Here is a 12,138-nt window from a genome sequence, read left to right as displayed (position 1 = left end):
TCGTATGTTTCCTTGCCTAGCTTGAGAATGATAGTATCGATGGCAAGTTATTTTTTATTTTTATTTATTTAGAAATATTACAGAGTCGCTTGACTCCAGGTAGGGGTGGACACAAAGAAAAAACTACGTCACAAGAACACATTAAAAAAGGCAATCACAATCAAATTCAGAAAGTCAAAGCATGAAACATTGCAAAAAAAAAAAAAAAAAAAGGACAATGCATGAATACAAGTACAACTTCACCCAAGCATTTTCAAATTTGCGATAAACTGTTTGGCACTGGCACTGTCGACAATATTCCTAGGTAATTTATTCCGCGGGTATGGTTCTAGTAAAAAATGAATTGCTAGAAGGTATTGCTCAGTGGGGTATATTGCTCAATCATTTTCCCGTTATCAAAACGCGAGCTTGTGCGCATAGTGTGAGGGGTAATGAAATTGTGATTGTTGATTTGTATTATGTTCTTATATATTCAACACAAGTATTTTGACCTGAATTCAGAACGTCTCACCAGAACGTGTCGCCCGAAGCATTTCTACCACGCTATAAGTGCGTTATATTTATTGCAAACGAACCTGACCGCTGTTTTTTGAACTATTTCTACTTTGTGAATATTTTCCGTCGTATAAGGGTTCGATAGACACGAAGCATACTCCAGACATAACTGGGCTAACGCTTTATATGCTGCTAGCTTCACGTGGATGGGTGCGTTTGAAAGCTTGCGTCGAATATACCAGAGAGATTTAAAGTGTTTGGTGCCGACTGTATTAACATGAAGATCCAAACTCAGGTTGTGTGTAATAGTAACTCCGAGGTATTTAAAAGCCAGCGATTCCTTAAGTGCAATGTCACTTACAGAACAAGAATGTTTTAAAACGGTTTTGTTCCTGGATACACGGATGACTAAGCACTTGTCAGTATTTAACAGCATGTTCTAATTTGTGCACCAGCCTGCAACAGCATGGTATTTAGTTGATAATGATAATGAACTGGCTTTGAAGTAGAGTTAAGCGAAATCTTGTAACTTGCTTTTTGCAATCTTACATTCGAATTTTGTCCAGCGGTATTTCTTGCTGCTTGAGAACACCAGTAGCGAATTCGCAAGCACGCTTAAGCGCCTCAGATCGCAGTGTATGTAATTCCTTTTGTATACACTGCGCTTGTCGATTATAATCTGGCCACTTGCCGAGTACCTCGGAGTAAGGATTAACGCTGCAATCCTCAAGTAGAGTCGAGGGGAGGGGGGGGGGACTGATCTTGGGGGACGGGTAACGTCAAAAGAGGCTTCATGAAGGGTGGCAGTCTCAGACGCCAGAGACCCGGCAAACACCTTGTGGTGGTGGAATTATCCAAGGGCCGAGGGCCGCACATTCAGCCAAGAGCGAGTGCTCGCCTTCTACGGAGGCCCGAAAGGGAGCTCTACTCGAATTGTTTGTCAGTCAAACTGCTACGCTGCCCACACTCCCCTCCATTTTCCCATAACCCTATCCTTATTCCTAATTCTCCTTACCCTACAACCTATCCCTTCCGCTACTTCCCAAGGGAGATACGTGGGGTCCCCGGTTCCGCTTCCTCGGCTGTGGGTAGATTTAGTAGCTTTCCCCCTTTCATTTATTAATTTCCAATAAAAAAAAATTGTCCTTTTGGACCTCTTCATTTATATCTCCAATTCCGGACCTTTCTCTACCCTTTATACATATGTGGTACGGGAGGAGTCTAAATATGGACGCGCTTGTCGCTCGAAATTATAATCAGTAGTCTTTTTTTTTTTTTGCTTTGAGGACACTTCAGATTGCCAGGTTGGTTGGTTAACGAATCTTTTGTCCCAAGCTTGGGACATACAGAGCATCTGCGTTGCTGGTTGTCACCTTCCCATGCTTTCTGGCACTGCTTTCCAATAAATAAAGAGATAAGATATCGGTACTTTAGTGTTAGATTATTTTAAATTGCTCAAGAAAGAGCTATTCAGATATATTGTTACGCCGCGTAGCGGCGTACTGAGAAGCAGCAGGAACAGCAGAAGAAGAAGCGGAGGAAGCGAGGCGCGCGCTGACTGTTCCGGGCTTTTCTGAGCCGTTTGCGTCTTTTCACCTGTATTAAAAATGATTTCATCTGTTACATTTGGTGCTAGGCGCTGGGTAAAAACGTTCGGGATCCCCCAGTACCTCGTCGCAGCCGTCGTGTAGCAGGTTTGCCACCTTTATCTCCTCAACAGTACCCTTCAATGGCTACCACCCGCACGACGCAGACTCATGAACAGCGACCTGAAGAGACGACGACCATTCCCCACCAGCGAGAGCCGCGTGCGTTCCACGGTGAGCCTGAAGATGAACGTTGAGGAATGTCTCCGACACTACGATCTGCATCATCGTACAATATCTGTTGCTTACTACCCTGGAGACTACGTGTGGCTTTGGAGGCCTATTCGCAAGTGAGGATTATATGAGAAGTTCCTCTGCAAGTACGATGGCCCCTTCGTAGTGTTGGACCAACTGAATGACGTGAATTACGTTATCGCCAAAGTCACGACGTATAACCGCCGATCCCGTAAGACGCAAGTTGTTCACGTGGCTCGCATGAAGCGCTGCGATCTTCGATCTACCTAATTTTCTCGAGGACGAGAATTGTTTGCCCGGGGGGAATTGTTACACCGCGTTGCGGCGCACTGAGAAGCAGCAGGAGCAGCAGAAGAAGTGGAGGAAGCGAGGCGCGCGCAGTCTGTTCCGGGTTTTTTTGAGCCGTGTGCGTCCGTTTACCTGTATTAAAAACCGTTTCATCTGTTACAATATTAAGACGGTATGAATCGCACCATTGCTGCGTCCATTCAAGCCCAGTATTCATTGGAGTCCGCAATACAGCGTTGCCCCAAATCTCGCGCCATCGAGCGACACTGCTGTGTTGAAACAATAAGTTGCCGTGCAATGTATGACAATGTCTGTAAAAAATTGGGCAGAAGTTTAACCTTGCTGAACCTAAGCAACCAAAGTGAAAATGACGGCACGTTGCGCTCGACCCGCTTCTTCGTCCGTGTGTGGCAGCCTCTCGGCGAGCGACGTCCACTGGGTGATCGGATTTGGCCTGTCATCTTCGCAGTGTCTGAGACGCAGACAGTTCCCGAGGCGTCTCGCCATGGTTCAGCCATGATGATTGCTGCAAGAGTTGGCTAAGAGATAGAGGAGGATATCTAGACAGAGCCAGCGCCGCGGCTCCAGCGTAGCTACGGTTGAGCGACGTCAGGTCTCTCACGAGATTAGAGGCGATTGCGCGGTTACCTCTTTTTCAACGCCGGCGACGGCAGCTGACTGACGTCATAGCTGCCGCATGGTTTCTCATTGATTGATGAAGAAAAACGCACACAAGGCGCGCACAGAGGACAGGTGAAGAGAGAGAGAGAGACACTTTAAGAAGAAGAGATTTTAGTCGGCGTTTAAATTTCACTGACATGCTACTCTGTGTAGGAAGGGGAATTCGGGAGGTAAAGATAGAAAAAGAATCGTGAGGAGATTGAAAAAATCAAGGGGAAGATAAAATGCGGCTATTAAGTGTGATCGAAGGTGCATCGTAGAGTAAGGCTATAAAATGAAATGATGAAATGTATAGTCCGATAAATGTGCCAGGTGAAGCAGAGGTGAAGAACCTACGATTGGGAGTAGTAAAGCTTTCGCTTAAAAAAAAAAAAAAAAAAAAAAAAAACTCGCCATCTTCGGTGAATCACATCTTTCATGCAACATCTAATACATGCACACTCCGGTAGTAATTTCCAAATAATACATTGCGCACATTGTCCGGAAATGAGGGCAGGTATAGAACACATTCTGCAGGTGGAATCGCAAGCGTGTTAGTAGCTATTTTTTAAGGACAATATAAGAAAATAGAGAAAAGCACCTTCCAAAGCGGAAAAACCTCATCTGAAATATGGAGAAAAGTTTAGCATGCGGTTGGCCTTCTCCACTTTGTTTTTTTTTTTACCGCACCAAAAACCAAGCATGACTTTGTACGGTTTATTCATGCAAGCTCCCCCCCTTCCTAAATTGCGTTGCTAAGATTTCCGTCGGAGTGGCCGTTAGCCTCAAGTAGTTTGAATGTTTATTTCACAACACAGGTCAAGTCCTCGTTCTCATTCCGCGGATCACCAATGTGAGGAGAAGAGGGGCCTTATCGCGTCGCCACAATGCAATGAAAGGAACTGTCTTCTCTCCGCAGAGTCGGGCCTCGAAGCGACGCGTGATCCGGATGCTGTCGGTGCTGGTGCTGGAGTTCTTCGTGTGCTGGACGCCCCTGTACGTGCTGCACACGTGGACCGTGTTCGATGCGCACGCCGCCTACAGCCGAGTGCCGGCGGGAGCATTTGCCGCCGTCCACTTGCTGGCCTACGTCTCCTCTTGTTGTAACCCCATCACGTACTGCTTCATGCACGACAAGTACCGCCAGGCCTTCCGCAACGTGCTGTCCTGCTCGAGCGCCTCGGATCGCCGGCGTCGGCGGTGGTCATCGACCAAGAGCCACGACCGCTTCGTATCGCTCAACAGCATCTGCAGCAACGGAAAGAACGCCAGTGGTAAGTCCCTGCCGCATTCTGCATGTCATTGGCATAAACACAGCCTTTCCAGTAAGGTAGTAAGCCTCTCCCAGTAATGGACATGCGTCTCGAAAATGTACTGTGAAACTCAGCCCCTAATCGGTGAAATTGGGGCCCACCTGGATAAAACTGGTGGCTCCAGATGTCGGGTCACTTGCGTGATGCAGTTGCTCTGATTGCTTCAAGGGTCGAGTTGCTGTGCCACGATCACAAGCGAAAATCACGGAGCCGATGCACCATGCGTCCGCTTGCGAGAAGCAACGTGTTCCATCCCCCCGGCAGGCAAATACTGCCAGGGTGAAAGGAACGGAAGCGACTGAAGGGGGAGGAGACGAGATTGAGCATGATGACGAAATTGTTTTGTTCTAACTGCTACATTTTAGTTCGCTCTGCTCATCTCGCTGAACTTACAAACCAGATATGCACATATCTGCTGACTGAGATGCAATCTGTTGCTTAGGCCTGTAGGCCCGGAATTGTGCGCCAAGTCCTCCTCCTTCGCTCGTCCATGCAGAATCTATGCATACCCCTATTTTCTGTTCGCTGGCTGTCATAATGAAGGCGGTGGGATTTCGTTACCTGGCAGCACCGATGATATGTGGTCGTGTTTTGTAGTTGACTTTTATTCCACCCGTGGGGCCCTGCATACAGGCTGATGCTTTTGGTGCCTGCGCCCCTGAAAATCTACTTGCCTTTTACTTTTGCTTCTTTTCCGGTGGCCATATTCAGATGGCGAACTTCTTATTTTCTGTCAATGCTTCGTTAGATGTCTTGAATTTTTCGATGTGATTCCCTGCTTTGGGAGATTGTGGGTACTACTATAGGAACGCATGAGCTTGATGTTAGTGCTCCGATGCTAGGGTATCAAGATGTCCAGATATTTGCTTTTCTCTATTTCTTAGCGGCATCTGAAATCAACTATCGATCGTTAATTCTAACAGCATAAGCCAAACTGCGACTAGCGACCGCCATATGGGGCAACATTCCTGGCAGGTTTTTTCCTTACTTGTAGCCTGCTATCCAAAAGGAAAGTGGGATTGTTCTGTACCTTCTCAACATTTCGATATTAAAAGGCGCATACCTGTGAAAAATCAGGGAATAAAATCAACAGGTCCTAGAGCAGAACATTACAGGAAGCCCGCTAAGATACCGTTCGTCCTGCGATTTTAGGGCAACACTGCGCATGCAGAAAACAGTCGTGCTTGCTCTTCCGCACACGCGCGCCAGCGAAGACGTGAAACACAGTCGCTTGCTAAGAAGTAGAGATTATGTGGTTCTAAGCTATCAGTGGGTTAAGTGTCACCTAGTTATCTGAAATTGAATCCAAAATGTATGGCCAGTTTTCGGCCAAGCAACTGCATTATGCTCGAATGCAGTGTCGATCATACTGTACGGAATGTGGCGCTGTGGTCAACAGCTTCATTTTTTTTAAGAAAAATGACTTTGCTTTGGTGTATTTGAACGCTTGCTTCATAGTAAAAAAATTATTTACTGTACTGAAAAATCAATTTGAATATTTTTCCTTCACTGAGTTGACAAGCCTCAATTCCTTACTAAAGTGATCTCCATGCTCTGGGCAACTGCATCAATCTGCTGGCGCTCAGCTGCCATTACGTGAGAAATAGTAAGCCGTTTAGCGTTTCAGACCGGGGCCTAACGTGACATCCCGTGCATTCTGGCCAAGCTGTTAATAAATTTGTTGCTACTGAAGATAACGGCCGTATACACATCTCACAGGCGTATACATCGGGCGCCGCTACAGCAGCATCACACTGAGAAAGGAAGAAATCTAGCCTTCTCGGCCAAAACTAAAATGCGAATCCGCGTGCATTTTGCCCAGCCATTTACATCGACCACAGATAAAGCATTATCACCTGGAGAAGGAAAACATTCTACATTTCAAGCCAGAACCTAAATTTGAACTAACATGGCTTTAACTGAATATATGACTTGACTAAGCATTGATATTCAATGAAGATATGCGGCCAAAATAGAGTAAAATAACGGACAAGAAATGCGCAAATATCGATGTCCTCTGTGATTTCGATCAAGATTAAAATCTCTTTACTAATCAGAATCAATTCGGACTCTGGCACGTTTTCGCTCGGAGTTTATATGAAGCAGAGAGCCTGCAAGAAATATGGCCAAGTGTCCTCGTAACTATCCCTGTTAGTTTGAGACGTCCAGGCAATAGTAGTCCCACCACTTAACGTCAGGGGCTTCTCTACTACATTGTATTTCTTCTGATTAGTTTTGATCAATGGACTAGACGCGAGCACCACTGCATCACTCAAAGAGAGTATTCGTGATCGATTTGAAGCGTGTCGACTGAAACATTATGTGATGAACTTCACTTCACGAAAATAAAAAAGGCGGAAAAAAAGCATCGATAGACCCCCATCGATCGGCTCGCTGCGTCCAACATGTGACACGCAGGAAGGTCCTCTATGCGGCTCTACAGCGGCAGCCGCCGAAGCCTACAAAGTCCCACGGCCAGGATGCGGCAGCAGGCAGCCCATCTCCGCCGACTTCCCCACGAGGCGGCAGGAGCAGCCAGAGTTGTGAGGAGCCGCTGACTCGACCCGTAATCAAGAAAGCGTGGCCGGCAAAAAGGGCGTAGAGGTAAAAAGAAAAGACAAGCGAGCACGGCGCTCTTCTCAGCCTAGCACACTCCTTGCTTTGCACTGAGTTCGATAATGTTGCTTCCGGCTCAAGGACGCCTCTCGCCGAAGGCTTCGGCACCACCGCACTTCCTCTTTCTCTTCCTTTCACGCTTCCACCTTGCTCTTCTCTTTGTCATCATGCCGTTTAGTTTTCCGAGTTATATTTATCACAGTTCTCAAGCAGCACAGCACGCAGACAACCAAAACAGGCGAAAGCGGGCTCAGCTTATGTCCGAACTCAGCCTTATATTTCCGTAAGTGCGCTGCATATCCTTGTATTTTCTATGTTCTAATCTAGTACAAATACCTAATTTCAAACAGTCGGTTCTCAATAAATGCAAACGTGCAAATTGCATTCTGCAGAGAAAAAAAATATAAATGAACTGAAAGCGTGGATGATGCAGAAATGAGGTAGAAAAAAATTGTTTGCCTTCTTGTAAGACGAATATGTCGGCATTGACCGCCATGCTGACAGCCTCCACTTATGTTTAACTTTATCGGCCTTGTTTTATTACTTGTCTCGCTAATATTTATGAAGCTAGGACATGCAGGTAGTAGCGCCAGATTTACCCCCTTATACAGCGAGTGTGAACTGCAAACTGATTTCTTCAGATCTTGTGGCCTTCAGAGAAAGAGGCAAGGAAACCTTGTGATTGGGATAAGGCGACACACCCGAAACAGCCAAAATAGCAAGGGCCCTCAGTGTCACAGTCAGGTTCCCCGTTCTGTCCTTTATTGACACTGCCCTGTAATTACTGTTGTCAGGCGCTGGCAACACATAATAAGAAGTATTTTCAGCCTATTCACAAGCATCATTTGTGTGCCTATAGGTAGGGGATAGAGATCGGTTGTTACTGGTTACAGATGAGAGGGCCAAAAAGCAGACAAGGCGCAGTTAATCACCCCTGCAGTATTCATAGCACGGAATAAAAAAGATGCTAACACTAAAAGCAAAGCGAAAAACACATTTTATTCCAAGAGCTAATCGATGGCTTCTGTCGTGCGAATTCAGACTTCTCCTGAATTTTGGCACGATAATAAAACAAGCACTTAAAAACATCAAGAAAGAAATGACACGCCCCTTAGAGCTCATCTGGTCCGGGTACTCGAGACTGACAGCAGGGTTATTGTATCTCTGTCGCCTTTCGGGGCAAGCTTATCGATCATATATATAATATCATTCAGAGCTGTCTTATTCTCATGAACGTTTACAGCAATAAAGTAGGCTTGATGGCGTCCTCTTAAGGCGATGAAAGTCATCGAAGGAAAGCACGACAGCATAAATTTATTTAAATGTTTTGATAAAATGCGTTGTTATGCCCCTAAATCGCTAATTGGTATGATGCCAGCATTATGCCACATTTGCTTTACTTGTCCATAGACGCTCTGACGCATCGAGTTCTCAGAATAAAAAAAAATCCTTGCCAGCGATAGTGTTTTTTACTATGACCAGAAGTTATTATGCCGCTGCAGAAAAACAAACAAGGAAGACAATATGTGACGCGCACGTTCTCTTTTGCAAGTTTTTTGGCAGACACACCGAAGGACTTCGTGGCACAACAATATGCATGCGAGAGGCTTCCTTTTTTCTTTTTTTTGTTAAGATGATTGAAAGGTTTCTCTCAAGTGCACTCAGGTTTGCATACCGTTTTTGTATGCTCATTCTAAAACATCCTTTTAAATCGCAATGGTTACCGAATCGAGAAAATATAAAAGCACTATTCGGCCATTCATTCATTGCGCCAACCCTTGCATGCAGGTTGAATACTGAACATATATCCTCTCTGACCCCTTTCTTACCTGCCAGTGGGAAGATACATTAGGAAGCTCACTAGGGGCTACATGGAATTATTCATCCCTACAGTTAACTCCGTCCCACAGGCAGGCGTTAGTGATCGAGGGTCTTCTACCGAATAGCCCTGAGCTCGTGTGGCGTTAAATTGACTTGAAACAACCTTTCGCAACAGCTGAGTACACCTCTTTTGCCATGTCAAACACCGAACTGCCGGATCAGCTGCCGTCGGCAGCAGAGGTTGCCGTGAGAACTGAAACGCATCGGTAAATGGAAGCGGGACGTGGGGGAAATGGGCTCCGAAGTCAAAGGGAACATCGTCCTTAGGGCACATCTGCACATTATTGGGGATATTCGCTCCCTACGGTGACCATTTTACGCGCCGGAGACCTCTGTAAACTTTAAATAAACTCGCAGTTCTCCATGCTGCTAACAAGAAAACGCCTAGAGCTATTAATCGACTTTATACGTAGCTAGAGACGGCCATCAAACACTAATTGCTTCGTGGGACGCAGTAAGACATCACACCCCCGATTATCAGTGCACCATATGACTGCCTCGTGCTACCCATTTTTCTGAATTAGAAATGATAGTCGTCACCTTATTCGAAGGAGGGACTTGGTTTGAAGGTGCCTAACGCTTTCATGCGCCATCTATAATGTGACCAGTCTATCTTTTTAGGAATTCAGGAACGCAGGAAACGCGATCCTCAAGAGTGTTAATTCAGGCATAGCACCTGGCGATAGTACGGCAAGTAATGATAATGAAGAGGACCGGGAGCCCTTCCTTTTCGCCGCTCGATCAAATGAAGGGATTGTGGGATTGTAAGAGGGGATGGGGGGGGGGGGGTGTTTACAATGGCTGATGGCCCTAGCGCTGTGTCTAACCCCAGACACTCTTCTGCCTCCTCGTCCTTCACTACCTAGCAACAACTACCACTGTGTTGTCGCTAGACTCACCCCTGGTGGAAAGGCTGACATCCTGGTGGCTCAAAGTGAGGATATGGCCGGATCGTAAATGGGCTTCAGGGATTCAACGTCAACAGTCTCAAACCCCCGACACCGCGAATGAGTATCGGGCTCAACAATGTAGTGCACTGGTGACGTCTGCCGAATAACTCGGCACGGGCCTTGATACTTCGCTAACAGTTTGTGGACAAGTGCGAGCTTGTATCAGGAACCCACAACAAAAAGAAGCGAATCGAGTTGGAAGTGGCGGACCTGATCGAAAGTGGAGGTGCGAGCTTGCTGACAAATTTGCTTCTCTGTCGTCAACGGACGAGCTAGGCGATGACAAACTTCAACGTGTTTCGCGGCCTCGGAAATGACAGCATCAGCACAGTAGGGGAGGATTGTGTCCAACAAAGACGATGGCCGTCGTCCATGGAGAAGGGAAAACGGTGAATCCTGTAGTGGTCTACGTGGCGATATTGTACGCAAAAGTAACGAATAGAAGAAAGCGTCTCAGTTGGCGGGGTCAGATACAGTATACATCATGTCTCCGAGCGTTCAGTTCAATCGCTCAGTGCAACGGCTAGTTTGCATGTGTTAGGTAGTGGTAGTACGGTGGACAATCTGATATTTGTGAGGAGCGCTTCATCCACTGCAGACAGGAAAGCTCTTCCTATATCGCTCAGCAGTTAACGTGACGCGCTGTGGCGTAAGGCGAGGTGATGCAGAAGGAACGACTCCACATCACCGGCCGAGGCTGCCGGCAGAGCTGCGGTTTCGGCATATCTTTCAGGTGATTAACAGTCACAATCACGCCGCTATAGCCTTCGGCTGAGTAAGGAAGGGGCCGTAGAAGGCGAGGCCGACACAATCAAAAGGTCGAGCGGAACAAGAGATTGGCGGCAGTTGAGGAGCAGAATGACGAGGAGGAGACTTTCGGCGTTGACAAGCGCGTGAGGATCACACATATTTGTGACATGCCGTCCCAGTAATATTGAATACCAGTCCGTTCGTACGTCTTAAACACGCCAGCCAGTGCGCACTGAGGGCTTGTGTGGCAACAGGCACGCACGATTTCACTTTAAGCACGAGGAACCAAATGTAATCATTTTGGCCCTTGAGGAAGCTAGTTATGGCAGCATAAAAGGTTGTTTCGAATTACAAACCGGTGTGCTTGGCGCCACAGGGCTCGAGGTGCACACGGTGAGGAAGGCTGACCTAAAAAGTAAATAAGAGATGATTCAGGGTTCTTTGAGCCGCTCGGGTATCATGACGTCGAGGTAAAGACAAGATGGCTTTAGTGGACGGAGGGGTTGAGGCGGACAGGGAGGCTCACGAGAACGTAGAAGAGCATCTGCGTCTGCATGTGGGGTGGCGAGAGGGTTGGAGAACGCGGATATCAAATTTTTGGAGGCGGAAATCCCGGTGAGCAGGGTGGCTGAAAAGAAAGATCATTTAGTACTGACAGCCAGCATAACGCTTCATGGTCTCTTAGAACGGCAAACGGTCGGCAGTGGAAATAGGGACGACATTTTTGAAGTGCCAAGATGACGGCCACTCGTCTTTGAGAGTTCGGCTAGCGTACGCGGCTACGTATAATTCAACTCCAGCCTTGAGTGGCCAGAGGCCGATGCCCCTCAATGGGAGCATCATCATCAGCCGAACTATGCCAACTGCAGAGCGAATGCCTCCCCCGTTTTCTTCCAATTATTCCCGCTCTGTGCTAGCTGCATCCACTTGACCCCTGCGAATTTCTTATTGTCATGCACACACCGAATGTTCTGCCCACTGATACGCTCACCTTTCCTTGGAATCCAATTGGTTACTCTTGAAGACCATCGGTTATCTTCTCTTCAAACTACATGTCCTGCCCATGCCCATTTCTAATTTATTTCGACTAGAATATCAGTACCTTAAGTTATTTCTCTGAACAACTTTGCACGCTTCCTATCTCTTAATGTTACACCTACCATTTTCCTTTCCCTGGCCCTCTTCGTTGTCCTCAACCTAAGTAGAACCCTTTTCGTTAACCTCAATGGTTGAGCCTCATAGGTATATACTGGTGGGATGCAACTGTTATACACTTTCCTCTTGAGTGATACCGGTAAGCGGCTAGTCATAATGCTTAAGTACCATACAAATGCGCTCCATCCC

General features: G+C 46.8%; 1 protein-coding gene across 1 annotated transcript in view; it reads left to right on the top strand.

The window, feature by feature from the left end:
* LOC146171487 (cholecystokinin receptor type A-like) overlaps window positions 1-12,138 on the top strand; it is a 387,924-nt gene that overhangs the window by 328,772 nt on the left and 47,014 nt on the right. Inside the window, exon 5 of the mRNA XM_084586523.1 lies at window positions 4,204-4,558. Coding sequence (XP_084442649.1) covers window positions 4,204-4,558 — 355 coding nt within the window. The remainder of the gene's footprint in view (window positions 1-4,203; window positions 4,559-12,138) is intronic.

The sequence above is a fragment of the Amblyomma maculatum genome, unplaced genomic scaffold, assembly GCF_055883805.1.
Source record: "Amblyomma maculatum isolate TAMU_Amacu unplaced genomic scaffold, ASM5588380v1 scaffold_22, whole genome shotgun sequence".
Lineage (NCBI taxonomy): Eukaryota > Metazoa > Arthropoda > Arachnida > Ixodida > Ixodidae > Amblyomma > Amblyomma maculatum.
This window is presented reverse-complemented; position numbering and strand designations above follow the sequence as displayed.